At 37.1% G+C, this 12,252-nt stretch overlaps 1 protein-coding gene across 1 annotated transcript; it reads right to left on the reverse strand.

Annotated features, from left to right (window-relative positions):
- Positions 1-2,995: 2,995 nt before the first annotated feature.
- tp53inp1 (tumor protein p53 inducible nuclear protein 1) lies at positions 2,996-11,856 on the reverse strand. Its single transcript, XM_073847286.1, has 4 exons — positions 11,652-11,856; positions 9,136-9,447; positions 6,508-6,859; positions 2,996-4,415 (listed from the first exon to the last, which is right to left on the reverse strand). Exons 2-4 carry the CDS (start codon positions 9,257-9,259, stop codon positions 4,163-4,165), a joined length of 729 nt encoding a protein of 242 aa, XP_073703387.1. The 5' UTR covers positions 9,260-9,447; positions 11,652-11,856; the 3' UTR covers positions 2,996-4,162.
- Between the last annotated feature and the right edge of the window lie 396 nt (positions 11,857-12,252).

Here is a 12,252-nt window from a genome sequence, read left to right on the forward strand (position 1 = left end):
AGAGAAACCCAAACACAAGGGAAAAAACAGTTTTGCTTATACTAGATCGAAGCGACAGCTTCTGTACCTAAAACATAAACAAGCAATATATCACTCATTTAACCTTTAAAAACTAAAATGTTAAAGAATACTTTTTGGGGGATGTGAAAGCGGCGCGAATTCTTCAAACAGTAATCCCGCTCAACCTTTTGTGTATGTTGCAATACGTCACATCCGGGGTGAACGAACTTGTTGCTGCTTGCATATACATAAACATAAAACTTCTTTTTTTTACATACGACGTTTCTTCCAAATGCAAAGATTCCCAAACTTCTTTTTTGCAATAACATTTACAAAGCACAGTTCTGAAAAGCCTGTGGGACTCATCGACAGAGCTTTACCAAACAATTCACCCAGCACAAAAGCTACAACCTGAGTCAGAAATGATTTTTTTTAAGTCCCTTCTGCTCACTAAGTCTGCATTTGTTTGATCCAAAATACAGCAAAAACAGAACAATTCTGAAATATTTTTACTATTTAAAATAACTGTTTTCTATTTGAATATATTTTAAAATGTGATGTATTCCTGTGATTTAAAAGCTGATCCAGAAATCATTATACTATTTTGATTTGCTAAAAAAAAAAAAAACATTATTTGTTGAAAACAGCAGTACATTTTTTTCCAGGTTTCTTGGATTGAAAGTTCTTTTGAATCTATTGAATGAATAGGAAGTTTATAAGAACAGCATATATCTAAAATAGAAATCTTTTGTAACATTATAAATGTTTTTATCTTCACTTTTGATCAATTTAAAACATCCTTGCTAAACAAAAGTAATGTTTATAACATCTTTCCCAAAACAAAAACAAAATATACCAACTCCAAGCTTTTGAATGGTATAATGTTACAAAAGCATTTTATTTCAGATAAACACTGATCTTTGGATCTTTCTACTCATCAAATAATCCTGAAAAAAATACTTTAAATGTTTTAAATATTGATGATGATGATAATAACATTAGTAAATGTTTCTTGAACAAATCAGTATGTTAGAATGATTTCTGAAGGAGCATGTGACACGGAAGACTGGAGTAATGATGCTGAAAACTTTGATCACAGGAATAGATTACAAAACATTAAGTTAAATAAAATAAAAATATATTCAAATAGAAAAACATTTCAAAATGTTACTGTTTTGCTGTACTTTGGATCAGATAAATGCAGGCTTGATGAGCAGAAGAGACTATTTTGAAAAACATTAAAAATCTTACTGTTCAAAAACTTTTGACTGGTAGTGTATGCTGAGATACTGTACAAGCTACAGATCACTAGGCACTAGAGAACTGGAAATCAATATAATAAAATATATCGAATGTCAAACGCACACTGCCATTTTTAACTTGGCATTTAAAATATCTTTGGCATTTTTGACCCTATCAGCGTGTAACCCCAAAAAACACCAGTGCGTCAAAGGAGAAGAACGAGGAGGAGGGTACGATTAAACTGGTACAGTTGGAAATCTACTTTATTAAGGTTAATACCCACACTGGTACAATAAATAATAGGCTTCCAGTAATCATGGCTAGGGATTCTTTAGAGATTAGTTGGGTTGAGTTACAGGTTGGTATGGGTTCTTGAAATGCTTCTGAGTGGAAACCTTTCATTATAATTTGGCGAGGTGATTAAGTTACAGTATAACTTACACATGATGCCAGAACACGCAAACACCTAGACTTATGTCATGTGACCCTGGACCACAAAACCAGTCATAAGGGTCAATTTTATAGGAATCAATTTATATTATCAACTGATAATAAAAGCTAAGCTTTCCATTGATGTATGGTTTGTTAGGACAGGACAATATTTTACTGAGATACAACTATTTGAAAATATGGAATCTGAAGGGGCCAAAAAATTAATGTTGAGAAATATTTAAGTTGTCCAAATGAAGTTCTTAGCAATGCATATTACTAATCACAAATTAAGTTTTGATATTTATAGTATTTACAAAGTATCTTCATAGAACATGATCTTTACTTAATATCCTAATGATTTTTGGTATAAAAGAAAAATCAATAATTTTGACCCATACAATGGTTTGTTGGCTATTGCTACAAATATCACATATATTTGTATACATACGTTTACTAATAGAAAAGGCAAGAAACTTCATTTTGTATTAAAACATTTATTGAGAAGGGAGTATACATGACAAATAGTTGGTTTCGAGACATATGAAATGAACAATTTATTTGCGAATTATACTACTCATATAAAACAGTCTGTGTATGACGTATCCAAAACACATCAGTTCAAGAAAAAGATAAATAAACAATGCTAAATAATGCTAAAACCCTACACTTTTGGCAAAGTGCTGTATTATTCCAGTAAACTAAAAAAAAAAAAAAATCAACCAAAGCTTAGTCTAAAACTTAGCAATGCCACAGAGAATTTTCTTCACACATTAAACACAGAAAACATTTGCTACATTTCGTGTAAAAGTCGACAGAGCAAGTGGCTCACAGAGACAAGGTAATCCTCTGTGCATAGTAAAATTACATTTGTTTGTGTCCCTTTGGACAAATTTCAAGTTCTTCATGGATGCATTGTCATACTGTTCACCTGGAAGGCACATGATCCCCAAATGCAATTCAAGGCAAAATGAAATCCCTGTTATGAATACCAAATATCAGGCGTCTACTGACATAGGGCAAGAGGGCCTCTCCAATATTACTCGAGGAATATGAAGAGAACCTTATGTCCCTTCCATTCCTTTCGTCCACAGAGAAAAATGTCTGAATATACTGCTCAACACAGACTGCAGCAAGCAAAAGAAGCTGTAGGAGTTTTCCTTGAGTTGCTCATGCATGTAATATGCATTCGACTGAACGTCAGCGTTACTGAATTCAGTTTCATTCATTTAGGGGAGACATTTACCTTGGCAGTGTCACCGGAAAATTTACAACACCAGGTCGCGCGCGATAAAGGAATAAAGAGTAACAAACATAACCTATGAAGACTTTAAATTCGATGCTACTTTAAATATTTCGCTCAGCAAATACAATGTGTAACTAGTCAAATAAAACATGAAGAAGGCATATAACATAAAAAGTCACTACATTTGAGAGAACTAAAAAAGATTTTAAATGCTAACAGTTTCACTCCATCGTCAAAGGTTTTAACAGTCAATTAAGAGAAAGAGTTTGTTTTCACAGTCCTCGGAGGAGCAAGCTTTCATTCACACATTATGTTAAAGATTTACATCAATTACAAATATTTCCACAAGGTAACATACACATTGACAGAGTTAGAGGTTCTCCAGTATGTACAGAGACAATTTACTGTCTGCAAGTAATCTGCATTTTTAGCAAAGAGCAAAGGTGAACAGTGATGACCCTGAGACATGTACTGCAGATATAGAGCAAACATGAAAATTAACATTACAACACTTGATGTCTTTTTTTGTTTCTTTTTCACCTGTTGGAAAATTAGCACTACACAGTCATACATCAGTCACTAAAAATAAGAAAAAACGGCTTACATACATTTCTACGCAGATAACATACACTCTTATCAACTTCATACTGATATGTAATATATTCGATATTTTTTTCTTTTGAAAATATTTTGGAAGTTTTTTTTAAATATATTTTACATATTTTGAAATCTACTATGGAAACAAGGCTTTTAGTGATAATAAACCCAGTATATTTTAAAAGGAAAAAAGAGGAAGAAAGCACTGATCTACAGGATCACAGGCAGGTTCCTTCCTAACCAGAAAAGTGCTGCTGATGATTTCATCACTGACGTGATTGAATTTAGTATGGCTTTAAAACAACAACAAACAAACAAAAAAAAAGCAAAGACAAGATAAAAGGCATTGAAAGTGCCAAGCTGCCTACACATGCTCAAATGGAGCACTACAACATCGTGCTCACAAAAACAAAACACTTGGTTATTCAACCTTCATGACGCATAACATAAAACAGAACCTGTCAGATGGAGCTTCTAAAGGAAACATGATGCAGACACTTCAGGTCGAGCGGAACCTGCCGTGTAGTAAAGTGACCTATGGCATTGATTCTAAAGGACTCCGTTCCTTCTGGCGAAAGACCAATTCTCCCAGTGTGGAAGTGGGTGGCGTGCAGGGGAGGACGGGAGGGGGAGTGCAGTGGGGACGTCTCAGTAGTTGTACTGCCTCTGTCCCGGCTGGTGAACGTAGCCTCCAGTGGCTTTGGCCTGCCTGGCTCCACCATCGCGCAGCAGGTTGAGCCGGCGGAGGGCGTTGCGGGACAGCTGCTGGCGCTCAACATTGTCACGGATGCGCTGGGCCAAGCGGCCGTTCTTGGTCTGCTCCAGAAACCCGGTGTGAGCAGCGACCAGAGCGGCTGTGTAGCAGCCAGAGGGGTGACTGGGCCGGCGCTGAACGTCAGATCTGCAAAGTCGAACACAATCTGTGAGACTCAAATATTTCAGATTGTTATGTAACATTACTACATGGCTCTCTGAAATCTTTGATTCCGGCAGGTCAGATGCATTTTGAGGTCTGGGGGTTTCAAAAAAGATTGTATTGTACATTGTAATGCATTATAACACATTATATTAATAATTTGTCATGGTTAAGTAATTACAGTCAAATCAACTATTTAAATATCTGGAATCTGAGGGTGGAAAAAATTCTAAATATTGAGAAAATCACCTTTAAAGTTGTCCAAATGAAGTACTGGATATTACTAAACAAATTACATTTTGATATATTTACAGTAGCAAATGTACAAAATATCTTCATGGAACTTGATCTTTACTTAATATCCTAATGACTTTTTGGCATAAAAGAAAAATCGTTCATTTTGACCCATACACTGTATTTTTGGCTAGTGCTACGAAATGCATTAAAACACATATTTCGATACGTCATGGTTACATAATTACACCATTTTATAATTTGTAAACTGTGACATACCCAAAAATTCTTCATACAGTGGACTACCAGTAAAACTGATACAAATTTGGGACCAAAAATTTGATTTTGACACTTTAACCTGACCATCTATCAAAGTTACTGACATTATCAAGTTGAATTTGTTCTGGCAATTTAACTCTTGAATTCTTGTCACATTTTATTACCATTTTCCAAACTATAGCAAATTAATTGATAATGTAAGAAATTCTGAAGGTGTCTGAATAAATTTTGATTTGACTAATTAATTTGTGATTAACAAGACAAATTTGTTCCGACACGGTTTAACGCTGAGTTCTTGTCACATTTTATTACCATTTCCTAAACTATAGCGTAAAAAATGATAACGCGAGACATTTTGAAGGCGTCTGCATAATTTTTATTTGACTAATTTGTGATTAACAAGAGAAATTTGTTCTGACACAGTTTAACACTGAGTTCTTGTTATAATTTATTACCATTTTCAAAACTATAGCGAATAAACTGTGATAATGTGAGAAATGCTGAAGGTGTCTGAATAAATTTTGGTTTGACTGTATTTACTTGGTAAAAAGCCATGTAGTAAAGTTGTATGATTGTACATTACCCCTAAAAATGTTTGTCTTGGGTCAATAAAGTCTTGGCTTCAATTCAACTCAATATTTTGTGACCATTTATTTACTTTTGTGGCAAGTAGCCATGTAATACGCAAGATACTGTACATCAAGACGGTTGTTATTGCAAAATAAACCCCTTCCGGGTGATACGTTTCCAAAAAAAGGTACAAAGCTGTCACTGCATTGTTAGGCTAAAGTACAAAAGCTAAGAGGGACATACCATTTTTTACCTAAATGGTACATATTATTACAGTTTCCTCCCTTTTTTTTCTGAGAGTGTATAATTATAGGGAGTTTTTTTTCCCCCTAAATGAAAATTCTGTCATTAATTACTCACCCTCTTGTCGTTCCAAACCTGTAAGACATTCATTCATCTTCAGAACACAAATTAAGATCTTTTTATAAAATCTGAGAGCTTTTTGACCCAGCATAGACAGCAACACAACTGACACATTCAAGGTCCAGAAAGGTAGTAAGGAAATCGTCAAAATAATCCATGTGACATCAGTGGTTCAACCATAATTTTATGAAGCTACGAGAATACTTTTTGTGCACCAAGAAAACAAAAATAACGACTTTATTCAACATTTTTCTCTCTTTCCTGTCAGTCTTCAATGTGTGTTTGCGACGCCGACAGTAACATATAAAGACATTATTTTCGTTTACTTTGGGCACAAAAAGTGTTCTTGTTCTTGGACTTTTTTAACAATGTGCTTACTACCTTTCTGGGCCGTTTGAACGTTTCAGTTGCATTGCTGTCTATATGCAGAGTCAGAAAGCTCTCGGATTTCATCAAAAAGGTCTTAATTTGTGTTCTGAAGATGAACGAAGGTCTTACAGGTTTGGAACAACATGAGGGTGAGTAATTACTGACAGAATTTTTATTTTTGGGTGTCGAGGTTTATTCTGTGATAACAACCGGCTGGATGTACTTTATCCCTTACAAACAAACCTCTCAATCTGTCCTTTACCTTATAATCGATGGCTCACGGGTGCCATCCTTGGCAGGTCGTTGACGACGGCTGTGAACAGCGTACACGGACATGCTAGGATGCTCGATCAGTAGGTTCTCCAGAGGGCTGGTCTCCAGCAGGACTGGAGCTCTGCCTCCAGCCATGAAACACGGCGGAGGGGTGATGAACCAGCTCTCTTCCAGCCCACACGTCGCCTCTAGACGTAAGAAGTTGCCGTCCTCTGCGTCAGTGTCTGCCGCCGAATCTAGAGATGAGCAGGAGGAGCAGCGCACGGGAGAGTCCAAGGGAGGGACGTCGTCAGAGCACACCTCCACCAAATCATCTTCACACACACTGGAGCAGGCCTTCGCTACAGGGGCAGAGAGCAAAGATGATGTTACTACATTAAAATGGCAGTCTTCCTTTAAAGGGATGGTTCACTCAAAAATATAATTTTTTTTATATCATTAATCACTCACCCTCATGTCATTTCAAACCCGTTCAAGACCTTCATTCATCTTCAGAACACAAATCAAGTTATTTTTGGAACAAATCCGAGAGCTCTCGGACCCTCCATAAACAGCAAGGGTCCTAGTAGCAAGTTTAAAGTCCAGAAAGGTACAAAGAACGTTAACAAAATGTGACATCAGTGGTTCAACCGTAATTTTTTTTAAGCTACAAGAAATTGTTGAATAAAGTTGTTATTTTTGTCTTCTTTGCATACAAAAATTAACCACTGATGTCACATGGACTATTTTGTTGATGTTCTTGGTACCTTTAGTGGTAGGACCCTTGCTGTCTATGGAGGGTTAGAAAGCTCTTGGATTTCATCAAAAATATCTTAATTAGTGTTCCGAAGATGAACCGATGTCTTACGGATTTATAACGATATGAAGTTGAGCAATTTATGACAAAATCACACAATTCACTGGATTTGATCAAACCTATGTCTGTCGCATTTAAACTTCACTGTTCGCACTCTTCATGAAAACCTAAATTCCGCCTGAAACAGAAATAGTGATCGTTTTTCATCACGAAACCTCAAACTTACTTCTTGAGCAAGAACAAATCATGGCGATGACACATGAAAGAAATCCCATTGGCACTGAAGAAGTACTATATTTCATGTCGTACAAAGTAACTGGAATACTGAGAAACCATAATACATCACTGATTAATATTGAAAACATCTCAACATTACGCATCTGTGTAATTTAAAGTATCACCAGTTCCATCGAAAACAACTCATGTGTGTAGACAGAAACCGAGAGAGTAAATATTTTGCCCACACTTCACTTCTATTTGTACTCTTCGTGGCTCCTGGCAGGTGACCAAAAATGGTGTAAACAGCAGGCTTTTGGGACGCTACACATTTAGTGGCCTCTAGAGGGCAGTATAATCGAACAATCCTTTACCACTCCTATACTTGGGGTGAACAAACACTGCTGAAACTTGACAGCCTTCACAAGAAGCTCATGTGACAAATTTGAAATTACAGTGATAACACCTTATATTTACACTAAATGTAACAAGACCAGCTAGTGATTAGAGTTCCACACCCATAACATGATGTTATAGCGCACACAAAACTTCTCTTGCACTGGGCCACACCTTGTTTATCTGTAGCCTTGCAGCGTCCTGAGAGATGACATCAAATATACTCTCAACTCAGCTGGTTAAGAAGGCTTTTACACCACTCTTCAATGTTCCTGGAAGGCTAGTTAACCTTTAATCCCCTGACCATGATGGGAAAACACTCAATTACTTTCATCAAGCTTATATGGATATGAAACAAGAGAAAGATGAGTGTTTTTAATCTCCATTCCCTTCCTGTCTACCTCAGCCTTCAGGCAACGATTGATGTTTGCAATCGTTCAAGGCCGAGTCGCTTTATGTGCATAAACGGTAACTTAATCTGACCTATTTTTATCGTAGACCCACCATAGACACTTTTGTCTCACAAGCTAAAAGTGTTGCCCATAAACATGTCTGTCCCCCCTGTGCTAAAAAAGGGAACCGAACTGTCCAGATTGCCTTGCACCTGAAATATTCACACACACATACACAATATGAGAAGGCCTGTATTTGGGCAGGCAGCTTATGAGAGGCATCATGTTAAATGAGGGCATCGCGTCTGTGCCAGGGGTCACCGAATCCGTAATATGGCTCCTGCAGACCATGTTATCAGTAATAACTGAGGTGATCTAGGGTCGTCTCGTGAATAAGAGAATGTTTGCATAACCAGTCTATGCTGATTTGAGGCGAAAATGAGCAGAATTCTGTTCAATGCATTTGAGGTCAAGTTTGCAACCACTTTTATGTCCATCATTGGACATATTTGAGAGTAAAATGAAAAAAAAAACATAAATTGGAAATTGATTTGATCAATTTCACACAGACTTTATTTTAATTTCAAACCGACTTCAACATTATTTCATGGATGGTACGGCCTAAGTGACATCAGAAAAAGAAAGTTGATTCAGAAGAAGAGCAAGTCAATTTTGATTCAAGATTCTGAAGACACTGGAAATGCACTGCTGAGATACAAACTGCCTGTTCATTTCTGCATTTAGGGAGAAGCTCTTACACAATATCCATAATTCAGTACACTAATCAAAAACAGGAAATGCAAGAAAGATCTCTCACCTAGATAATCGACCAGAATCCACTCGTCGTCATCCTCCTTCTCGTTGAAGTCTGGATCCACAGGACATCCACTGCCCTCCTCCAGGGAGTCTCCAAACAAGATGCTGGTGAACCTCTGGAACATGGCAGAGGCGTGAGGCTGGATAGTCCTGCTGGGAGTGGGCTCGGGCCGGGCTCTTTGGTCATCAGCTGCAGGAGCCGCTCACTGAGATCTTGGTAAAGGTGCTGAAGTGCATTAGTTACTACTTCTCAGCCGAGGAACACCTGATGAAGTTCAGCCATAGCTCTTTGTTGATTGTGCAAAACCAGGCCCTGGAGGACAAGCAAGAAGATAACCGTGTTGTTAATGAAAATGTACTAAAACATTTCCTGGTTCTGTCATGCTCTGTTGCGATTAGCCATAAATTACAGGTCATAAAACACAGAGGGATATTCCTGAAAACAAACCAGCCAAAACAAAGTGGTCTAAAGTGTCTCTGCTGTCACAGATACTGCCCTGTCCTCTTCACACGAAGCTGATGCCTATGAAAACTGATCTTTGGACAGATACACCCAGCCTCCTTCAGGACTATGACTCATGAGGGTACCCTTATCCGTTGTTTTGCTTGTGACAACAAAGAGAGACAGCTGTGAAGTGTAGGACTACAAGCTTTTCTTCACCCCACTACATCATTAAAACAAGCCAACCAATTCATACTCCCTTCCACCTGCTCATATAGTCATGGCAGCACTCTTTTGTTTGTGTGTTTAGGGGGTTGGGGGCTATTATGGGGTCACATACATATAATAAGCACCCTTCAGAACCCCAAAAAAGAGGATTATAGACTGACAAGCAGAGATAAGCAGGGAGGGGAGGCCTTTGTGTCAGCAGTCCAGAGGAAACTGTACTGCTGAGACAGAGAGGTCTCTCTGTATTGTTATAGCTAAGGAGATGTAAATTAAATATACTGAGAACTGCATTATGGATCAGCTTTTTTCTTCATTACATAGGTGATCTTCACTACATACACATTTCTTAAAGGAAAAGCAGTCAAGAGATGTCTCGAAGGGATTTAATCCCTCTGTTGTTGTAAAAAAATAAATAAAAAAAAAATCTCATGGGAGATGCTGTAAAAATAAATCATTAACAGTGTTAACACTAAATTGAAATTGAACAAAAATGTCTATACAGTAAAAAAAAATTGGGTTGTTGTTTAACCCAACCTTGTGGGTATGTTTATTTAACTCAACTATTGTTTAAAAATTGCTATATGGTTGGCTTAAAATGAACCCAAAAAGGTTGTAAATTAAAAATCAGACACATAATTACACATCAGCAATAATCAAAAGGTGAACATTTATAAGCAATTTTTAAAAAGTGTATTATTTAATTCTTATTTATTCACCTTGTTATTAAATGTTCAACTATTGAACATATTAACAAATGCTAATGTCCAACCTATTTTGGGCTCATTTTAGAAAAATACTAGAAGAAAAATGCCAAAAACAAAAAAAAAAAAGTCACAGGCCTGGTGTCAAATGTGGAAAAAAAATACATAGCGAACATTAAACTGTACTTGATACTCATGTACATGACATGAACAGAAAAAAACAAAAACAGAACATATTGGAACTGCACTTCCTTTTGAAAAACCATCTTAAATCAGTATAAAGCCTGGTTTTAAGTTGGGATCCAACCCTGGCCAAGATTGTCTATAAACCTTGTCAAAACCAGCAAGCCATCTTAAGCCTGGTTTAAGCAGTTCTTTACAGCAGCTACTTGAGCGTGATATTACGTAACACTATTCTACAGAGGCAGATATATTTTTGCTTTTATTTATTTATTTATTTATTTTGTAGGCCCAAAAACCAACACTGCACATATTTTAGAGTTCATTCACAGATGTCGTTCTGTGCTGGTCCATAATGGAAAAAATGTGAACAACATTTAATGTGGATGCATAGAAAAACAGCATTAAAGCTCATATACATTGAACGCAGCAAAACAAGATACCTTGTACTTAAGGTAATACGACTATAAAATAATATTTGAATCATCGAGAAAGCATGCATTATCGTGTTTATAATCTGAATAATTGTACAGGTGTAAACATATACGAAAAAGGTATTTGCTTGTCATATGTGATGGTTTATTGCCCTGCACATACAGAGCCTAGTCGGGGGAGGGATGAGTGTAACCCTACACCGACCGACTGGGCGGACCGCGAACCCAAACGCTTCAACTGTCTCTGCTGAACAAAGCTTAATCCGTAAAATCCGAACATGCTCACGGTGCACAATCAAACAATGAACATAAATCGCCTGCAGGGTTTGACAGGTTTTGCTATGCAGAATATCGAGATATTTAAATGCATTTTTAACATTTACATGTTCGACCAAAAATTTGCTTTTCTTTTTACAACCCATATTGAGACAGTTTTAATAATACATTCTTAGTATTCTTTAAGTCCAGAACGTTTCTATGGAGTATTAAAGCAGAATGTCGATCGATCAACAACAAAGAGGTTTTAACTCACCTGCGGCAAAAAGTAATGTAAACAGGAAGAGGGCTGACTTCAAGAACAAAAACAGATCACTTCAAGTGTTTGAGGTAGATTGCCGTGCGATATATAAAAATATATAAATACAATTCTTCCCGGAAGAAATTAAAAGTTTGTGGACCCTTTAGTTCGGAGTTTCGCAGTCGGTACTTTTTTTCGTTTCTTCTCCGAGGTCTCAACTGCTCCCTTTGTTATTGTTGTGGAAAATTAACAGCTGATCGGTCGTTACGTAGTTGAGTACAGCCTATGGGCGGGGCTTGCCAGAACCCCCTCAGCCAATGAAATGACGACCCTTACTATGACTGACTGTCACCAACGCACGTGACCTCATCCCGGGAAAGGCAAGACCGGGCAAAGCTCTTCATGTTAAGGAGTGTCATCGAGTATTTGTTGGGTTGTATAAAGTTTTTCAAAATATGTTTTGAAAATACAATGGTTTAATAAGCCTTATATTGTCTTCTTAACTTCTGAACCGTTATCGACGGCGCATGATCACGTAAGTGATAAACTTTACTGAGGATGTTGTGGAGCAAAGATGATGAATTCTCTCAATGAAGTCAAAAAAGCTCAAAAAACA

The sequence above is a fragment of the Garra rufa genome, chromosome 9 (genome assembly GCF_049309525.1).
Source record: "Garra rufa chromosome 9, GarRuf1.0, whole genome shotgun sequence".
NCBI classification, from domain to species: domain Eukaryota; kingdom Metazoa; phylum Chordata; class Actinopteri; order Cypriniformes; family Cyprinidae; genus Garra; species Garra rufa.